The sequence below is a fragment of the Euwallacea fornicatus genome, chromosome 37, assembly GCF_040115645.1.
Source record: "Euwallacea fornicatus isolate EFF26 chromosome 37, ASM4011564v1, whole genome shotgun sequence".
Taxonomy (NCBI): domain Eukaryota; kingdom Metazoa; phylum Arthropoda; class Insecta; order Coleoptera; family Curculionidae; genus Euwallacea; species Euwallacea fornicatus.
Window position 1 is genome coordinate 237,666 of NC_089577.1, and position 13,844 is coordinate 251,509.

General features: G+C 43.8%; 2 protein-coding genes across 2 annotated transcripts; one reads left to right on the top strand and one right to left on the bottom strand.

The window, feature by feature from the left end:
* Window positions 1-366: 366 nt before the first annotated feature.
* On the top strand, window positions 367-2,084 carry LOC136349360 (2-oxoglutarate and iron-dependent oxygenase domain-containing protein 3-like). The gene is made up of 7 exons (XM_066300868.1): window positions 367-753; window positions 824-942; window positions 995-1,168; window positions 1,308-1,458; window positions 1,512-1,656; window positions 1,714-1,893; window positions 1,954-2,084. Exons 1-7 carry the CDS (start codon window positions 644-646, stop codon window positions 2,047-2,049), a joined length of 975 nt encoding a protein of 324 aa, XP_066156965.1. The 5' UTR covers window positions 367-643; the 3' UTR covers window positions 2,050-2,084.
* FASN1 (Fatty acid synthase 1) lies at window positions 2,074-12,367 on the bottom strand. Its single transcript, XM_066300815.1, has 6 exons — window positions 12,191-12,367; window positions 9,905-10,240; window positions 9,354-9,854; window positions 3,241-9,188; window positions 2,941-3,180; window positions 2,074-2,850 (listed from the first exon to the last, which is right to left on the bottom strand). The coding sequence occupies exons 2-6, from the start codon at window positions 10,227-10,229 to the stop codon at window positions 2,734-2,736; spliced, it is 7,131 nt and encodes a 2,376-aa protein (XP_066156912.1). The 5' UTR covers window positions 10,230-10,240; window positions 12,191-12,367; the 3' UTR covers window positions 2,074-2,733.
* Window positions 12,368-13,844: the final 1,477 nt, after the last annotated feature.

Here is a 13,844-nt window from a genome sequence, read left to right on the forward strand (position 1 = left end):
AATAGTTTGTCTGATTAGTAGGGAATATAGTTTTGCTGCAACATGTAGCCTTTGTCACCGGTATTACTATCGTCTGTAATTCTCGAGCATTTATCAAAATTATTATAAATAAACAATAATAGATTCTACAAGGGTTGTTTAATAAATATTGATGCATATGAAGCACAGATATAAATCAAGTTAAAATGTCAACAAGACAGGCAAAAAACAAATGATGATTATTCCGGAAACTTCCATGACACCGATGCTTTTATCCCCAGGGACACTTCCGGGATGACGCAAGTTATACAAGGAATCCCAAGGTTCTTAGTGGATAAGCGCGTCGGCGAATTTCACACTTTTCAGTCGCCAGAACGGGCTGAATGCCTGTTGAAGTTTTTCCTCGTGAAAAAAGCACGCAACCTCAAATACACCTACAAATTGCCATAACCTCCAAGTTTATTGATAATTTTGCTTTTAAGTAAAATTTAAATTAAAATTGTTTCTCAATCGAAATAACACTTTTGTTCATCATAATAATATTGAAGTCCCCATTTAACCTAATTTGATAATTTCCCCTCAGTCCAACATATTGATTTTCTTGATCCTACTCAAAAGCCCCAAAGCTCTATAGTTACAGCTAAAGTACCATACATAAAGGACAATGAGCACTGAATTGAAGGCCCGCAAACGGCAGGAGAAATCTAAGGAACCGTCAAAGCTTCATCCCCAAGAAACTGAACAAGATGAGTTGAAGGGAAAGAGCGTCTCCTAGTAAGTTTTGATTACCCCCTATTACCAAAACACTACTTCCTATTACCTTCTTCTTAACATATTCCTATAGTAAATATGGCCCCTTACCAAAGTTTAGTGGGCAAAGAATATTTAGTAGGATCATCATAATCACTGGGGTCTTAATTTATGTATGGTACTTCTCAAAAGGTGGAAAAGAGACAATTTTAGGTATTTTTTCAATGTTTATTATCATCACAGAATAAATTAAAAAACTTTTCAGCAAAATTTGATTACACATACGATGGGCGAGGGCATCACGTCCAGTGTGACAGATCCTACATGGATGAAATAAAACAGTACACTGGCTGCATTCCAAAGAAATGTGGTCGTTTTGTCAATGATCGAATAATTACCGAATATGAGGCAGATATTTTGCTGTGGTTGGCTAAAAGAGGTATAATATAGGGTATCAGCTCTGCATAGATTATTTTCAATACAATTTTGCTTTAAGTTGTTGTAAGATGGCGGCACTTTACCTAGATGCCATCTTGAAACAATTTGCAAATCATGTCATCATATTTACAAATTAACAGGTATGTCTTTGGGAGGTTCCAACGGAGGGGCAACAATCATGGACCTGCATTCTGGGGCATTATCTCATGGAGGAAACTTCATTAATTTCTACAAAAGCATGAAAACGAACTTTATCACCCCCACTGATTTGAAAATTTACAGATCTGTCCGGTAAAGACGTTCTAATTGAAGCTACTCCCATATTTCATATTCGGGCATTTTAGGGAAAAAATCCAAAGAGTCGTTGCAGAATCATTCGGATTGGATGCGACTAAACTTTTTCTGACACATCCGACGTTTTTCTCAAGGCTCACCGCGAAAGCTCCCGTGAGCATTCATGATGAATACTGGCACGTTCATGTGGATAAGGTGCTGGTTAATTACAAGCGCTAAAATAAAGATATGTGATATGCTGGTTTTTCGCAGCACACATACGAGTCCTTTCACTACACGTCGCTGCTTTACCTCAACGACTACAGTAAGGATTTCCAAGGGGGACGGTTTATTTATTTGGATAATCCCCAGGTAAATGTAACCGTGGAGCCGCGGAAAGGACGAGTATCAATGTTCACTTCCGGGGCAGAAAATCCTCATTTCGTTGAAAAGGTAACTTAGGTGATCGTTGGAGGTATATTTTCATATAGATTTTGTTTTCCTTCAATAAAGGTTACTGAAGGGGAGAGGTTCGCCATCACCATATCGTTTACTTGTGATGAGAATAAAAAGATTAGCGATCCGAGTTTAATTCAGAAAGACTTGTAAAATTATGAAATAAATCTCTTAAAAAAAACTAAAAAGGGGCTTTTAATGAAATCACATCCAACACAATAATTCCTAGTCATGAGATATATTCTTTTTTGTCCAGCCCTTTGGGGCTGATACATTTTTTCCCAACTCTGCGTTTACGTTCCGTTCCCAAAATGCCAAGAACTGCACGTGGGGTTTTCCACTTATCAGTTTCACGCTTTGTACGTTACGCTTCGATTACTTGTCCTTTCATGTTTACTTTTCAAATAATCGATATTTTGACTGCTCTTAGAGAAAAAATATGATTTTCGTCATATAATAACGTGTTTCATTATTTTTTTGGTAATCGTGCTTCTCGAGGACCAATGAGCAAAACAACATGCTCAAAAACCTCCGAGGAACCTTACATAACGAGTTCTAATCCTGTAATCTAATATGTCCAGCAACTTGCCGATGTTTTATTAGAAAAATAAATTAAACTATCTAGCAGCTAAAGCTAACGCTACTCTAGTATATACAGCACAGCAAAACAAACCTAATTAATTCCGTTTCTATCTGATAGAAACTAGTATAAAACAGCTCTTTTTCTTATGTTAATAATTATTATTAATAATATCGAGGAATGTGTCATGGGCGATTTATATATATATATATATATATATATATATATATATATATAGTATCTTTGGAAAATAAAGTCTACGCCGTCGACAAGGTCTGATGCAGGATATTTGCTATTCGTTGCACGGTGGTGCCCGTCAGGATGCTTCGGTGGTTGCCGCTGAGGACTTCCACTACGGGCTTTGCCGTGCACACCTTTAATAAATAAAAAAAATTATCTGGGTGCATTGAAGTTTGAGCTGAGAACTCGCGCTGGAATCATATTTCAGTGAATTTCCAACTGACCTTCGACAGTCCATAGTCCTCATCGTATTCCACGAAATTGTCCTTAGCCTTGACCAACGTAACTGGTCCGTTAAACTTGTTCTGAGGTTGGTACTGATCCGCAGCCTTCAGCTTCAAGAAGAAGCTCAATGCAGCTGCGCTCACTTGCGCGTCTGAAAAAGGCGTTACTTTTTTCAAAACCTCCACAGTCTTAGTCACTCTCTCGGAGAGGGATTTCAGAGTGGTCAGCTCTTGAACTACCTGTAAAACCATTTTTTATGTTTTTAATTTGTTTATAAAGTATTCGGTTTCTTGAACTACCTTCTGTTGGTCGATGTCTTTGAACTGCAAAATGAAGTAGCACATAGCTTCGCTCTGTTCCGCAGCTTCGCTTTGATGGATCTTCGACCTAGCTTTTCCAGTGTGGGTAGCTACGTAGCTCGGTGATCCATCAATGAAGAACAACCGCACAGTTTCTCCTTGATTCTCCAAGATAACTCCCATTTCAAAGGCCACTACGGCTCCGAAAGAGTAGCCTACCACGGTGTAAGGGCCATGCGATTGAACGTTTCTCACTTCTTGCACGTAAAACTTGGCCAGAGTTGCTATGGTATCTAGAGGGGCATTTTCCGTGCACTGCAGTCCGAAAACTGGAGCATCTATGTTCTTTGAAAAGGCTCTTAGGGCGTCTATAACTCCTTCAATTGGGTGCACCACGAAAATTGGGGGTTTTTTATTGTCCGTAGATTTACTAGGGATTTGCACTACAGTTTTGCTAGGCATAATCTCCAATATGTTCTCGAATGTGACTAAATTCTCTTCAGGTTTTTCTTGGGTCGTTGGCAGGCTGCTGTTCCCACTGCTTAGCTCCTGCAGCTTCCCGAAAGTAAGGCCTCGGATCTCCTGAGCGCTCAGAACTAAATCATAATTCCTCTCCAAAGTTTGTTTGATTTCCGCCCCCATCAGAGAGTCCATCCCCAAATCTGCTAAACTGGCAACGGGGGCTACATTGCTTGAATCTTTAATCCCCAAAATATTGGCCACCGCATCAGTCAAGCTAACTTGCGTGGAACCTGTAGCTTTACGCTTTTCTGCCAACACCATGCTAGCCACCACAGGATGGGGCTGCTGCAGGAATGTGTCCATTGTCACTAAGCACGAGGGTATTCTCTGGGGTAAAGTGCCTCCTACTTCTGTATCATTCATTCCTTTCATCGTCTCCATAATTAGCCCAACATCTGCAATTGCCCCCCATTGAATAGCCATTCCTGGTAGGCCTGCACTTTGCCTTGCTTCGGCGATACGCTCCATAACGGAATTAGCCAGGCCGTAGTTGGTTTGTCCAATGTTGCCCCTACCACAGGAAACTGATGAAAAATTGACAAAATAGTCTAATTGAGGGGCCAAGAGCCTCGAAGCTGCGTCTAGTTGTTTAGAACCGTCCACCTTAGGTTTGCAGACAGTCTTGAAGTCTGCTTCGGTTTGGTTGTCGAACATTGCGTCTCGCAGCACCGCTGCCAAATTGAAGATGCCCCCTACGGGGCCCAGACTATTCGCTTCTTCCAACAGGCGTGTCGCCCCCCTTTCTGTGGAGGCGTCCAATGTTGAGACCAACACTGTCACCCCGCTTTCTCTCCATCTCCGTATACACAAAGATTGATATCCGGTTTTAATTCCACTTCTTGATGTTAGAACGATTTTCTTGGCTCCTCGCTTCACCAGCCAATCCGCCAGCTCCAAGCCAAATCCCCCAAGACCTCCTACTAGGACATAGGTTTTCTCCGGGTTCATGTAGCTGCGCGGAATGGCAGGAACAGTCTTTAGTGCGGGTTGCTGAGTGCTTCTATCCTCTTCTTCTCGAATTTGCAGTAAGACCTTCCCGATGTGTTTACCAGAAGCCATAAACCTAAAGGCTTGTTCCACCTGGTTTTCGTTGTAAACCGTCTTGGGTAAAGGGCGCACTGCCCCGGATGCAATTCCTTCGGTAACCAGCCGCCTAACCTCCTTCTTTTCGGGACAGTCAGAGTCGAATAAAGCATCCAGGAGAATTCCGTGGAATGTGGTGTTTTTCAGGAAGATACTCATGCCTAAGGGGCTGTTGTTGCTCAGGTCTACTTTACCGATTTCCAGGAATCTCCCTCCTATCGCAAGGCATCGCACTGAGGCTTGCAACTGATTTGCTGCCAAGGAATTTAAGACCAAATCAACCCCTTTTCCGTTCGTTTGGGTCAGGACTAATTGCTCAAAACTGGTATCTCGGGAGTTTCCGATATTGTCGTCAGTTAACTGAGGGAAGGTCTTCTTCAAAAAGTCTCTTTTAGCCTGACTTGATACTGTGGTAAACACTTTGCACCCCATATGCAGAGCTATGGCTATGGAGGCTTGTCCCACTCCTCCAGTCCCTGCGTGAATCAGCACAGATTCACCGCTCTGCATCCTCCCCCTTACCAATAAGGCGTAATAGCTGGTTCCATATACTACGGGGATCGTCGCGGCTTCTTCTAAACTCCACTTTTCCGGGATTTCCCAGAGGAACGATGGGTCCGCTAAAACTGTAGTGGCCAACGATCTCGCAGCTACCATACCCATTACCCTCCTGCCTTTGCTATCCCTGCCCGAAAATTCTAATCCCAGAATACAGTCTTGCCCTGCCAAGTCTCCAGGAAGAGCATCGGGGGGCAACTTTCCTGTAGCTAACATGATATCCCTGAAGTTCAAGGGGGCATAGTACACGTGGCATAATTCAGTGCTTGGATCTTCGCCCTTATAGTAGGATAAAGGCCCTTCAATCCAGCGCAAACTGGCCAAATCCCCTCTAGTTAGGGTGTTAATGTAGGCGTGTTCCACTTGCAAAGCCCCAGAGTCGGAGCTCTGCTCCAATTGAAGATGCCTGTAGGTTCCCCAAACGCTGTTTTTCAAGACGTTTTGAACGAGGTCAAGTTTCAGTTGGCTTTTATACGAGTTTAGGCTGAACTTAGGGGCAGTGGGGTCTTGAATAAATACTGACCGCACTTTGCTGCCTCCTATTGGCTCGCGAGTTAAGCAGTTTACTAGTCCTAGTAGACCAGCCAGGGGTTCCCCATACGAGTATATGTAGAGCTTAGTATTAGTATTCTCAGCCCTCTCCATGGCTTTCTTCAGCGGCTCCACCCATGAAAAATTATTTTCAGTAATCTGCACTATAATCGAGTCTTCTTTTGGTTCTATAGAAGCCCTTAGGAGAATATACGTTTTGGTGGGGGTAGTTTGGGTACTTACGACATCAAGAGACAAATCTGCCAATATATGACGGTCCACTGGGCCTTTGGCCTCCTCTAAAAGCACAAATCCACCGTCTTTGACTGAACCTTTAGCATTCTCAATAAGAGCTGTTTGGTTGTATGCTAAAGCGTCGCTGATAACTATCAAATGCACGTTTGAGTCAATGGGGGATGCTTTTACGTCTCTGATAGTGTTCTTGATGCCGAATGGTTCCAAGGTCGAGGGATCAACGGGGGCTGAAGATACCACATTTGCGTCCACGGCAATCATCGGCTCGCCCTCAAATATCTCCGTGATTTGAGTAAGCAAAACTGCCTCCACCGGTTTCTCATTCAAATACTCTGTGATCTTCAATTTTGAAGCTCCCGATGAGTTTTCTAGTACCAATTGGGTAATAACAGTTAACGCGTTATAACGGGCCCTCTCCAGGTCTTCAACAAAGGTGTTTTGTAAAGGAGTAAATTGGTACTTCTCAAGTTTCGGGGGGGCTTGTAACTGTTGCCTCCTAGGCGCCAAACTCGCCTTCATGCCCCTCAGCTCGATACCCCCGGACTTGATCACTCCAATGTTACGGTACATATTCACCTCAATCGTCTCAAGTTGATTCACTGCCTCCAAGTGCTCTTTGGGGTTAATAAACGCACGTTGTAGGCGGGTGGGTAGGTACAACTCCCGAGTATTTTGACCCAGAATTGAGAACTGAAGCATGGTGTCTATGAAGCTGATCCAGTTGTTCTCCCAGCTAAGTTTCCCGCTGATGCCTCTATTATCGCTGTTGGCAATCCCCCGGAAAATGCCCTCGTAGTCGTAGCCACGCAGGCGCAGCTCTTTATAAATATCCTCCTTGACTAGATTTAGTACATCAGTTTGAGACTTTATTAGAGGCTTTGGAAGAGTTAAGCTCTCTTTTGCGACATCTTCAGGTACATAAATCTTGCCAGTAACGGCAACAGAGCCCCCTTCGCATAGCTCGAAATCTCCCGTGCCGTCAAAGATATTTATCAAAAATTTCACCGATCCCTCTTTGGGCATTATTGTAGCTCTGTGAAACTGCACATTCTCTATTACTACAGGCATTTGCTCATAGTCCTCGTTCCTGAGCTTGGCAAAGCACTTCCATACCAAAGTCAGGTACCCAGTTGCAGGGAATAACACCCTTCCGTCAATTGCATGCCCAGAGAGATACTTATCACTCTCCTTACTCAAGTCAATATCAATTACCAATTCGCCAGATCGAGAGCCTTTGCCCGCAAAGCTGGCCACTGACCATTCGTCAGAATGGTCCCACTCGATCATAGAGTTAATCATCGGCGTTCCTCTACTCACAGGGAAATTCACTTGATGGTATAAATTTCCTAGCTTCGGCTGCGCCCCAGCAGCATAAATTTTTCCCAAAGCCGAAGTGAGGAAGGAAATGTTGTCATCATATCCTCGCTTCACTAGAGAGATGTTGGTGGCATTAGTCCCCAAGGACCTCTTGAGGATGGCCTGCAGCAGCCCCGTGGGGGCCACCTCAATTGCGATAACGTCCTTTGGGATATGGGCCAAGGCCTCATGGAATAGCACTGGTGATAAAAGGTTGTTTACGTGATATGCGGCGCTGGATTGCTGAGCCAAGGCGCTGCTCCAGGCGGCCTCGGGAATTGATGAGGAAATCCATCTTTGAGTTCTTGGTTTGGGATTGGGTATAATTTCATCAAGAGCTTTGCGTAATCGAGGACCGGCCTCTGCGATGTATTTGCTATGAAATGCTGTTCCAGAGCTATTAACAGCCTTAGCGAAGACATTCTCTGCTTGAAGTTGAGTTACGAATTTGTTGATTGCATCTGGAGGACCAGAAATTGTAACTGAGTCTTCGCTGTTATGACACGCAGGGACTATTTCTGGGGGGCACCTCTCCTTAGCTTCCTCCCACGTTAGTCCTATTGCAGCCATTGCTCCCGGGGCTAATTTACTTTCCAAGATCGCCCTCCCTCTACTGTATGCCGCCAGAATTGCTTGCTCCGCCGTGAGAGTTCCATCTGCATAGGCGCATCCTACTTCTCCTACTGAGTGACCAACGATGAAATCAGGCTCAATTTGAATGGTCTTGAGCACATCTGTTAAAGCGACCTGCATGGCTGCAATGGATACAAAGGAATTTAGAACATTGTCGAAAGTGTCGCTAGTGCCGTTAACGATAATGTCCTCCAAGTTAACCCCATGAGGCCTCAAAGCTGCTGAACACCTATCAATGCTTTGTCTGAAGACATCTAGTTGCATTAAATCTTTTGCCATTTCGGGCCATTGCGAACCCATTCCTGAGAAAACAAAGCAAATAGGCCTGCTCTCAGACCCGACTTGAGCCGTCTCGATTATAGGCTCATCTTTCAGCACTGCAAAGCCTCTGTAGAAATGGCCGTTGATGTTTTGCGAGTGAATTTGATCTATTAAAGCCAGGAACTCCTCATCTTCCCTATGTTTATGTGCATTACTTAAGAAGTTCTTTACGGCGGCCTCAGTTCGTCCAGACACTCCAATGGCCCTGGGGACAACCCCTAAGGGCCAGTTTTGTTTTGGTTTGGGGTTGGATTTTAATATAATGTGCGCGTTGGCTCCGCCGAAACCAAAGGAATTCAGAGCAATAATCCCACCGTTCCACGGCATGTTCTCAGAAACCACCTTCAGTCGTCCATCATTCAATGCAGGGATGTCTTTGTTGGGGCTCTGAAAGTGAAGGTTTTGGGGGATGATCCCACTTTCCATGGCTATGACGATTTTCGCTAAGGAACATAGTCCTGAAGCTGGCTCTGAGTGTCCCATGTTGGACTTTACCGAGCCGATCAGTAGGGGGCTGGATCGGTTCTTGCAGAAAAAATCGGCGATTGAGTTGACTTCTTGTGGATCTCCTACTTTGGTTCCGGTTCCATGGGCTTCCACGTAGACTACGTCGTGCGGGTTCACTCCGGTTTCTTCGAATGTTTCCCGAATGAGGCGGTTCTGCATTGCTCCAGATGGGAAAGTGATTCCTGTGGAAGATGTGCGGGGTCAGAATTTGTCTTAACAGAGATCAAATATGGGGAAGTAAAGAGGATGCATAAAATGGGGGAAAACGATCCAAGTGGTGTTGAATTATCCCAGAAAAACTTTCCCTTACTCCCCTAATTCCATCTCTGTTAGTTGTCTTCTATTACCTTGTTCCTTATTTCCATCAGTATTTGTTTTGGCTCCCAAGATAGTAGCATAAACCCTCTTGGCAGTCGATGCCTTGGTCAAGTACACCACCACAGCCGCTTCAGATCTCACATACCCGTTCCCAGAAGCATCGAAAGCTTTACACATTCCATCAGGGGACAACATGCTCAATCTGTGGAACTGCAGCGACGATGTGGGCTTCAGAAGCAAATTCACTCCTCCCACAATGGCAGAATCACATTGCCCGGTTTTAATAGCGTTAATTGCTTGCTGGAAAGCGAACAGGGAACTGGAGCAGGCAGTGTCAATAGCGTAACTTGGTCCTTTGAAGTCGAAAGTGTAAGAAATCCTATTGGGGAACATAGCTCTACAGCAGCCAGTTAAACCGTAACCAGTGATGGTGTCTGGGTCTTGGGTGGTCCAAAACTCGCTCGATTCCGAGTCTGAGACTCCGATGAAGACTCCTGTGCGAGAACCCTTGGCCTCATTGGGGTTGATACCTACACATATTATTAGTTATACTGAGTGGAAGTGCGAATGTGAAACTTACCAGCATCGACAATAGCTTCATGTGTGAGCTCCAGAAGCATCCGAAGTTGGGGGTCCATGACGTGGGCTTGCTTGGCATGCACTCCGAAAAACGAGGCATCGAATTTAGATAGATCCTTAAGTTTCCCAGTTCTAGTAGGCAACCCATAGAGCCCCGAAGGCCATCTCCTGGGGTCGTCTGTGACCAAATCCACCCCATCAAAGAGCTGTTGCTTGAACTCTTCAATGGAGTCGCTTTCCGGGAGACGACCGGAGATTCCCGAAATCACCACATCGTCGGCTATGGTGAAGCCGTTCTGGACGGGGGTGTCTGCTCTGGCAGGCATCTCTGGTTGATCTGCGGTTGAAAATAAGCTCAATTGGTGAACAATGCTCATAAACAGGGACTTATTCGGCTATTGTTGTGGATTTTAAACCATTCCGAGTTTGTATTAGCTTACTGCGCGTTTGGCCGATTCAATATTTGTCTGTAATGATTTGGCGGAGCATAACATAACCGTAACGAGTGTAGTTGAGTAATCGAGGCCGTGTAGCATTGAACTTCGATGAATGTTGATAAATACCTTGATTACGCGAATAACGTTGTATAATATTATATGCAAAACATTCCTGCTATACTTTTGATTTCTGCACGCCAGACTCACAGGCGCCCCACAGAGGTGGATTCGGAAATTTCCTATGATGCATAACACATAATTGTTACCTGCTTTTGAGCGGTGTTAACGTTCTGTCATCATTCATCATGCGAAGTACATTGATGAGCATTTGTGATATTTATAGATTAGCTTTTATGGTACCATGGTATTTCCAGTGCTGACAGCGGTGAGGATCATGTACCGACATAAAACAACTTCAAACGCACAAATTTCTAGAGGGCGCCACATATGCCAATGCCGGTCCTGTGTACATGCACGTTTGTCAACACACCATACGCTCATATTGTTCTGCCTTCCTGGCTATCTCAATAAAGCAAACCGACAATACGTACCCGTGACTCTCAGAAAAAAACAAAAAAATAAATAAAAAATACAAAATACAAAACAAAACACAGCATGAGGTGACGAAATATTAGCTGAACCAATCAGATACGAGCATCAGACTGTATAAAAAAATGGCGGAAGCTGGTTTGATAGTTAAAGACGCAGGGGAGTTTTCAGATGGTTTTCGGGGAAATTACAAGTTTCGCAGTCGAAAACACCTGTGAATTATTCCGCGTTAATTCACTCGTGGGCGAAAACAGCCGAACTGGTTACAGCAAGAGCATTTTTTCTATAAAAACGGATTTCCATTGAGGCCCCTTTCCCACGTTTACACAGGTGCTGAGGAACACAAAAAACTATCGGAGCAAAGCTGGTAAATTGAAAAACGTAAACAGACGCGTTTTGGGCCACAAAAAATGGCTGAAGGTGCAATTAAAGGTTAAAGATCATTGGGGGCCAAAAACACCACCCAAAGGGACCAACAGCAAAAAACGGCGGAATTAATTAATTATGCGCCTGAGTGAGGGCGCTCTCTTGACGATCTCGCTAGATTGTTCCAGAAACGAAACAGCTTTCACAACCTTTAAAAATTGCATTAAAAATACATAACGAAATAGGGAGAAACTTTGTTCTTATCTGAGACGAGAAGCCCTCCTGTGTTTTTGTGGAGCTTCAGCTATTTCTGAGCTAAAGGATTGGTCGATTCACGGGCTTGTTTTACCGAGTTTCAAGGCAACAACTGTGATGGAAATCCTGTTTACTACGGCGAATTTCTGTACGGAGATCGTGAAGAGTTTTTATGGTTAGTTGCTCGCTTCACTCGTCTTATTATGACCTATAATTATTTTACGACAAGTACTGACTGAGTTTCAAGATAAGCAGCCAAACACTGTTAAATGTTGGATAAATATTGGGCGACACGGTGGAACAGCACGTTTGCTGGCAGTCTCCAAATCTGCAGAAACGCCATTGCGTGCAATTCAAGGGGTAAATTGGGTTATTTGCGTTCGTTCCCGTGAGCCTGGAAACGCAGCCAAAACCATCGCCACTTCACGTAGCCGTATCGATCACAATATTGATCCATTTTAACTGGCTTTGATCCGTTTTAATCAATTAATCATCACTCTTGCCCATGCCTTCGGCATCGCCTAATATTAACAGAGAGTCTCCTCGCGCCCTCCTGAACCAATAAACTGAAGCTCATTTTAGATCGAAAAGTAAATACACAACGTGCCATTACAAATAACACAGTTAAAAAAAATCCATAAACCGGACCGCACTAAAGCGAAACCCGGACACCTACGTACCTTTGGGAATAAATGCGAAGAAATCCAAACGGTATTACCACGTGAAGTCCATAAATGACCACTATCACAGCCTTTTTCGAAAGAAATTTCCGAATGAAAAATGCTTCGCAGCAGGACGACAAGCCACCTTAAGGGCTGATTCGCAATGGCACGGTTTCAGGACGCGACTGTGCTATTCGGGGCCGGAACGCGCCACTTTATGGGTATGCGGTGGCGCGATCCAAATCGGCCAATTGCGTGCCGGCATCGTGCCGAAAAATTGCCGGTCGATACTCACATGAAAGAATCGTGGACGCCGCTACGGATCTGTGTATCAGCTGAGTGTGCTTTGGGAAGTAGACCTACCGGGTACCTCTCAAAAGTATGAAATTTGTATAAATCGAGAAAAAATACTTAATAGTTATTACTAATCCCTCTACTTCCTAGTATTGATATGGTGCCGATATCGACATTCTGAAATAAACCTTATCCTCAAGGTCGAAATTTTTAAGTAATTTTATCAGTCTCAATTTAGCTCACGTTGCTTCGACTCTTCCCTATCCGCACCAATCAAACCATTTATGAGACTCATCTTTTCTGTTACACACTTCTGTAAAAGTAACCAGCAATTGATGCTCGTGCGAAGTCTTTCCGTTGCCTGATATTGTTAGGTTTACTTTTGCACTTTGCATTATTGGACAAATAATAGTTTGAGTAAAACATACAAAATAGAACCGAGAGACGTAATTGTCTATTGAGAAACTTGTTTCGGTTTAATTACTTACTAATGGACGTTAATTGCCCGAGTTCCATAGTTCCAAGGAAATCAGAAGATTCGACACAGAGCCGTTTTTTGGTGCGAATGTTTTATTGCATCGATCCCATAATGGAGGATTAAGTTCGGTCGGTCTCAGCTCGATCTTCCTCGAAGTGCCTCTGCTTTACGGGGCTTCTACCAGGTGTTGAGGTGCGATTCACAAAACAGTTTACCAGTTTCATGCCCTTGAGACCACTCGTTGTGCGACTGGGGTTTTCTGACAAAATTGCAAAAACTGCACCGTTTAGAAATATTTTTTTAGTTTATTTTGAATTAGAACTTTGAGGTCCTCCTCGTAGCCGGAGTCAAAACACGCGTTCTCATTTGCTCATGATTATCCAACTTATGAGCGATAGTGATACGAGCGGAATCAATTAATTAAAAAATGTACCAACATGTGATTTATGGCGGTTAAAGTCTAATGGTTCGGAGGCCGAAAAAGTTTCCGCGAGGGACCAGCGAGTCGGGGTAATCCCAGTTCCGACTCCAGGCAGGATTCCCCATTTCAGATGACTCGGAGGGTTTGTTTTTGTCACAAAGACAACTAAATTAGCAACAGTATTATTCCGTAATTTGAGCGACCACTGTGAAAACAACACTTCAGCTGAAAAAAATCCGTAGCAACCTTAAACACCTTATTTCTACGGCTTCCTTTCGTATTGACATTGACATTGAATACAGTGAAAGTCGCGGTGGCCCACAAAAATGCGAGTTTATTTATTTGTATAGCACCGATCTGTTATGCATGATCCGAAAAAATGCTGATTTAGGTGATTTCATCTAGATGGACGAAAACATTCCCGATGTACACTCATCGATTAATATTGAAACGACGCGAATGTCCTCAAAACTGATTTG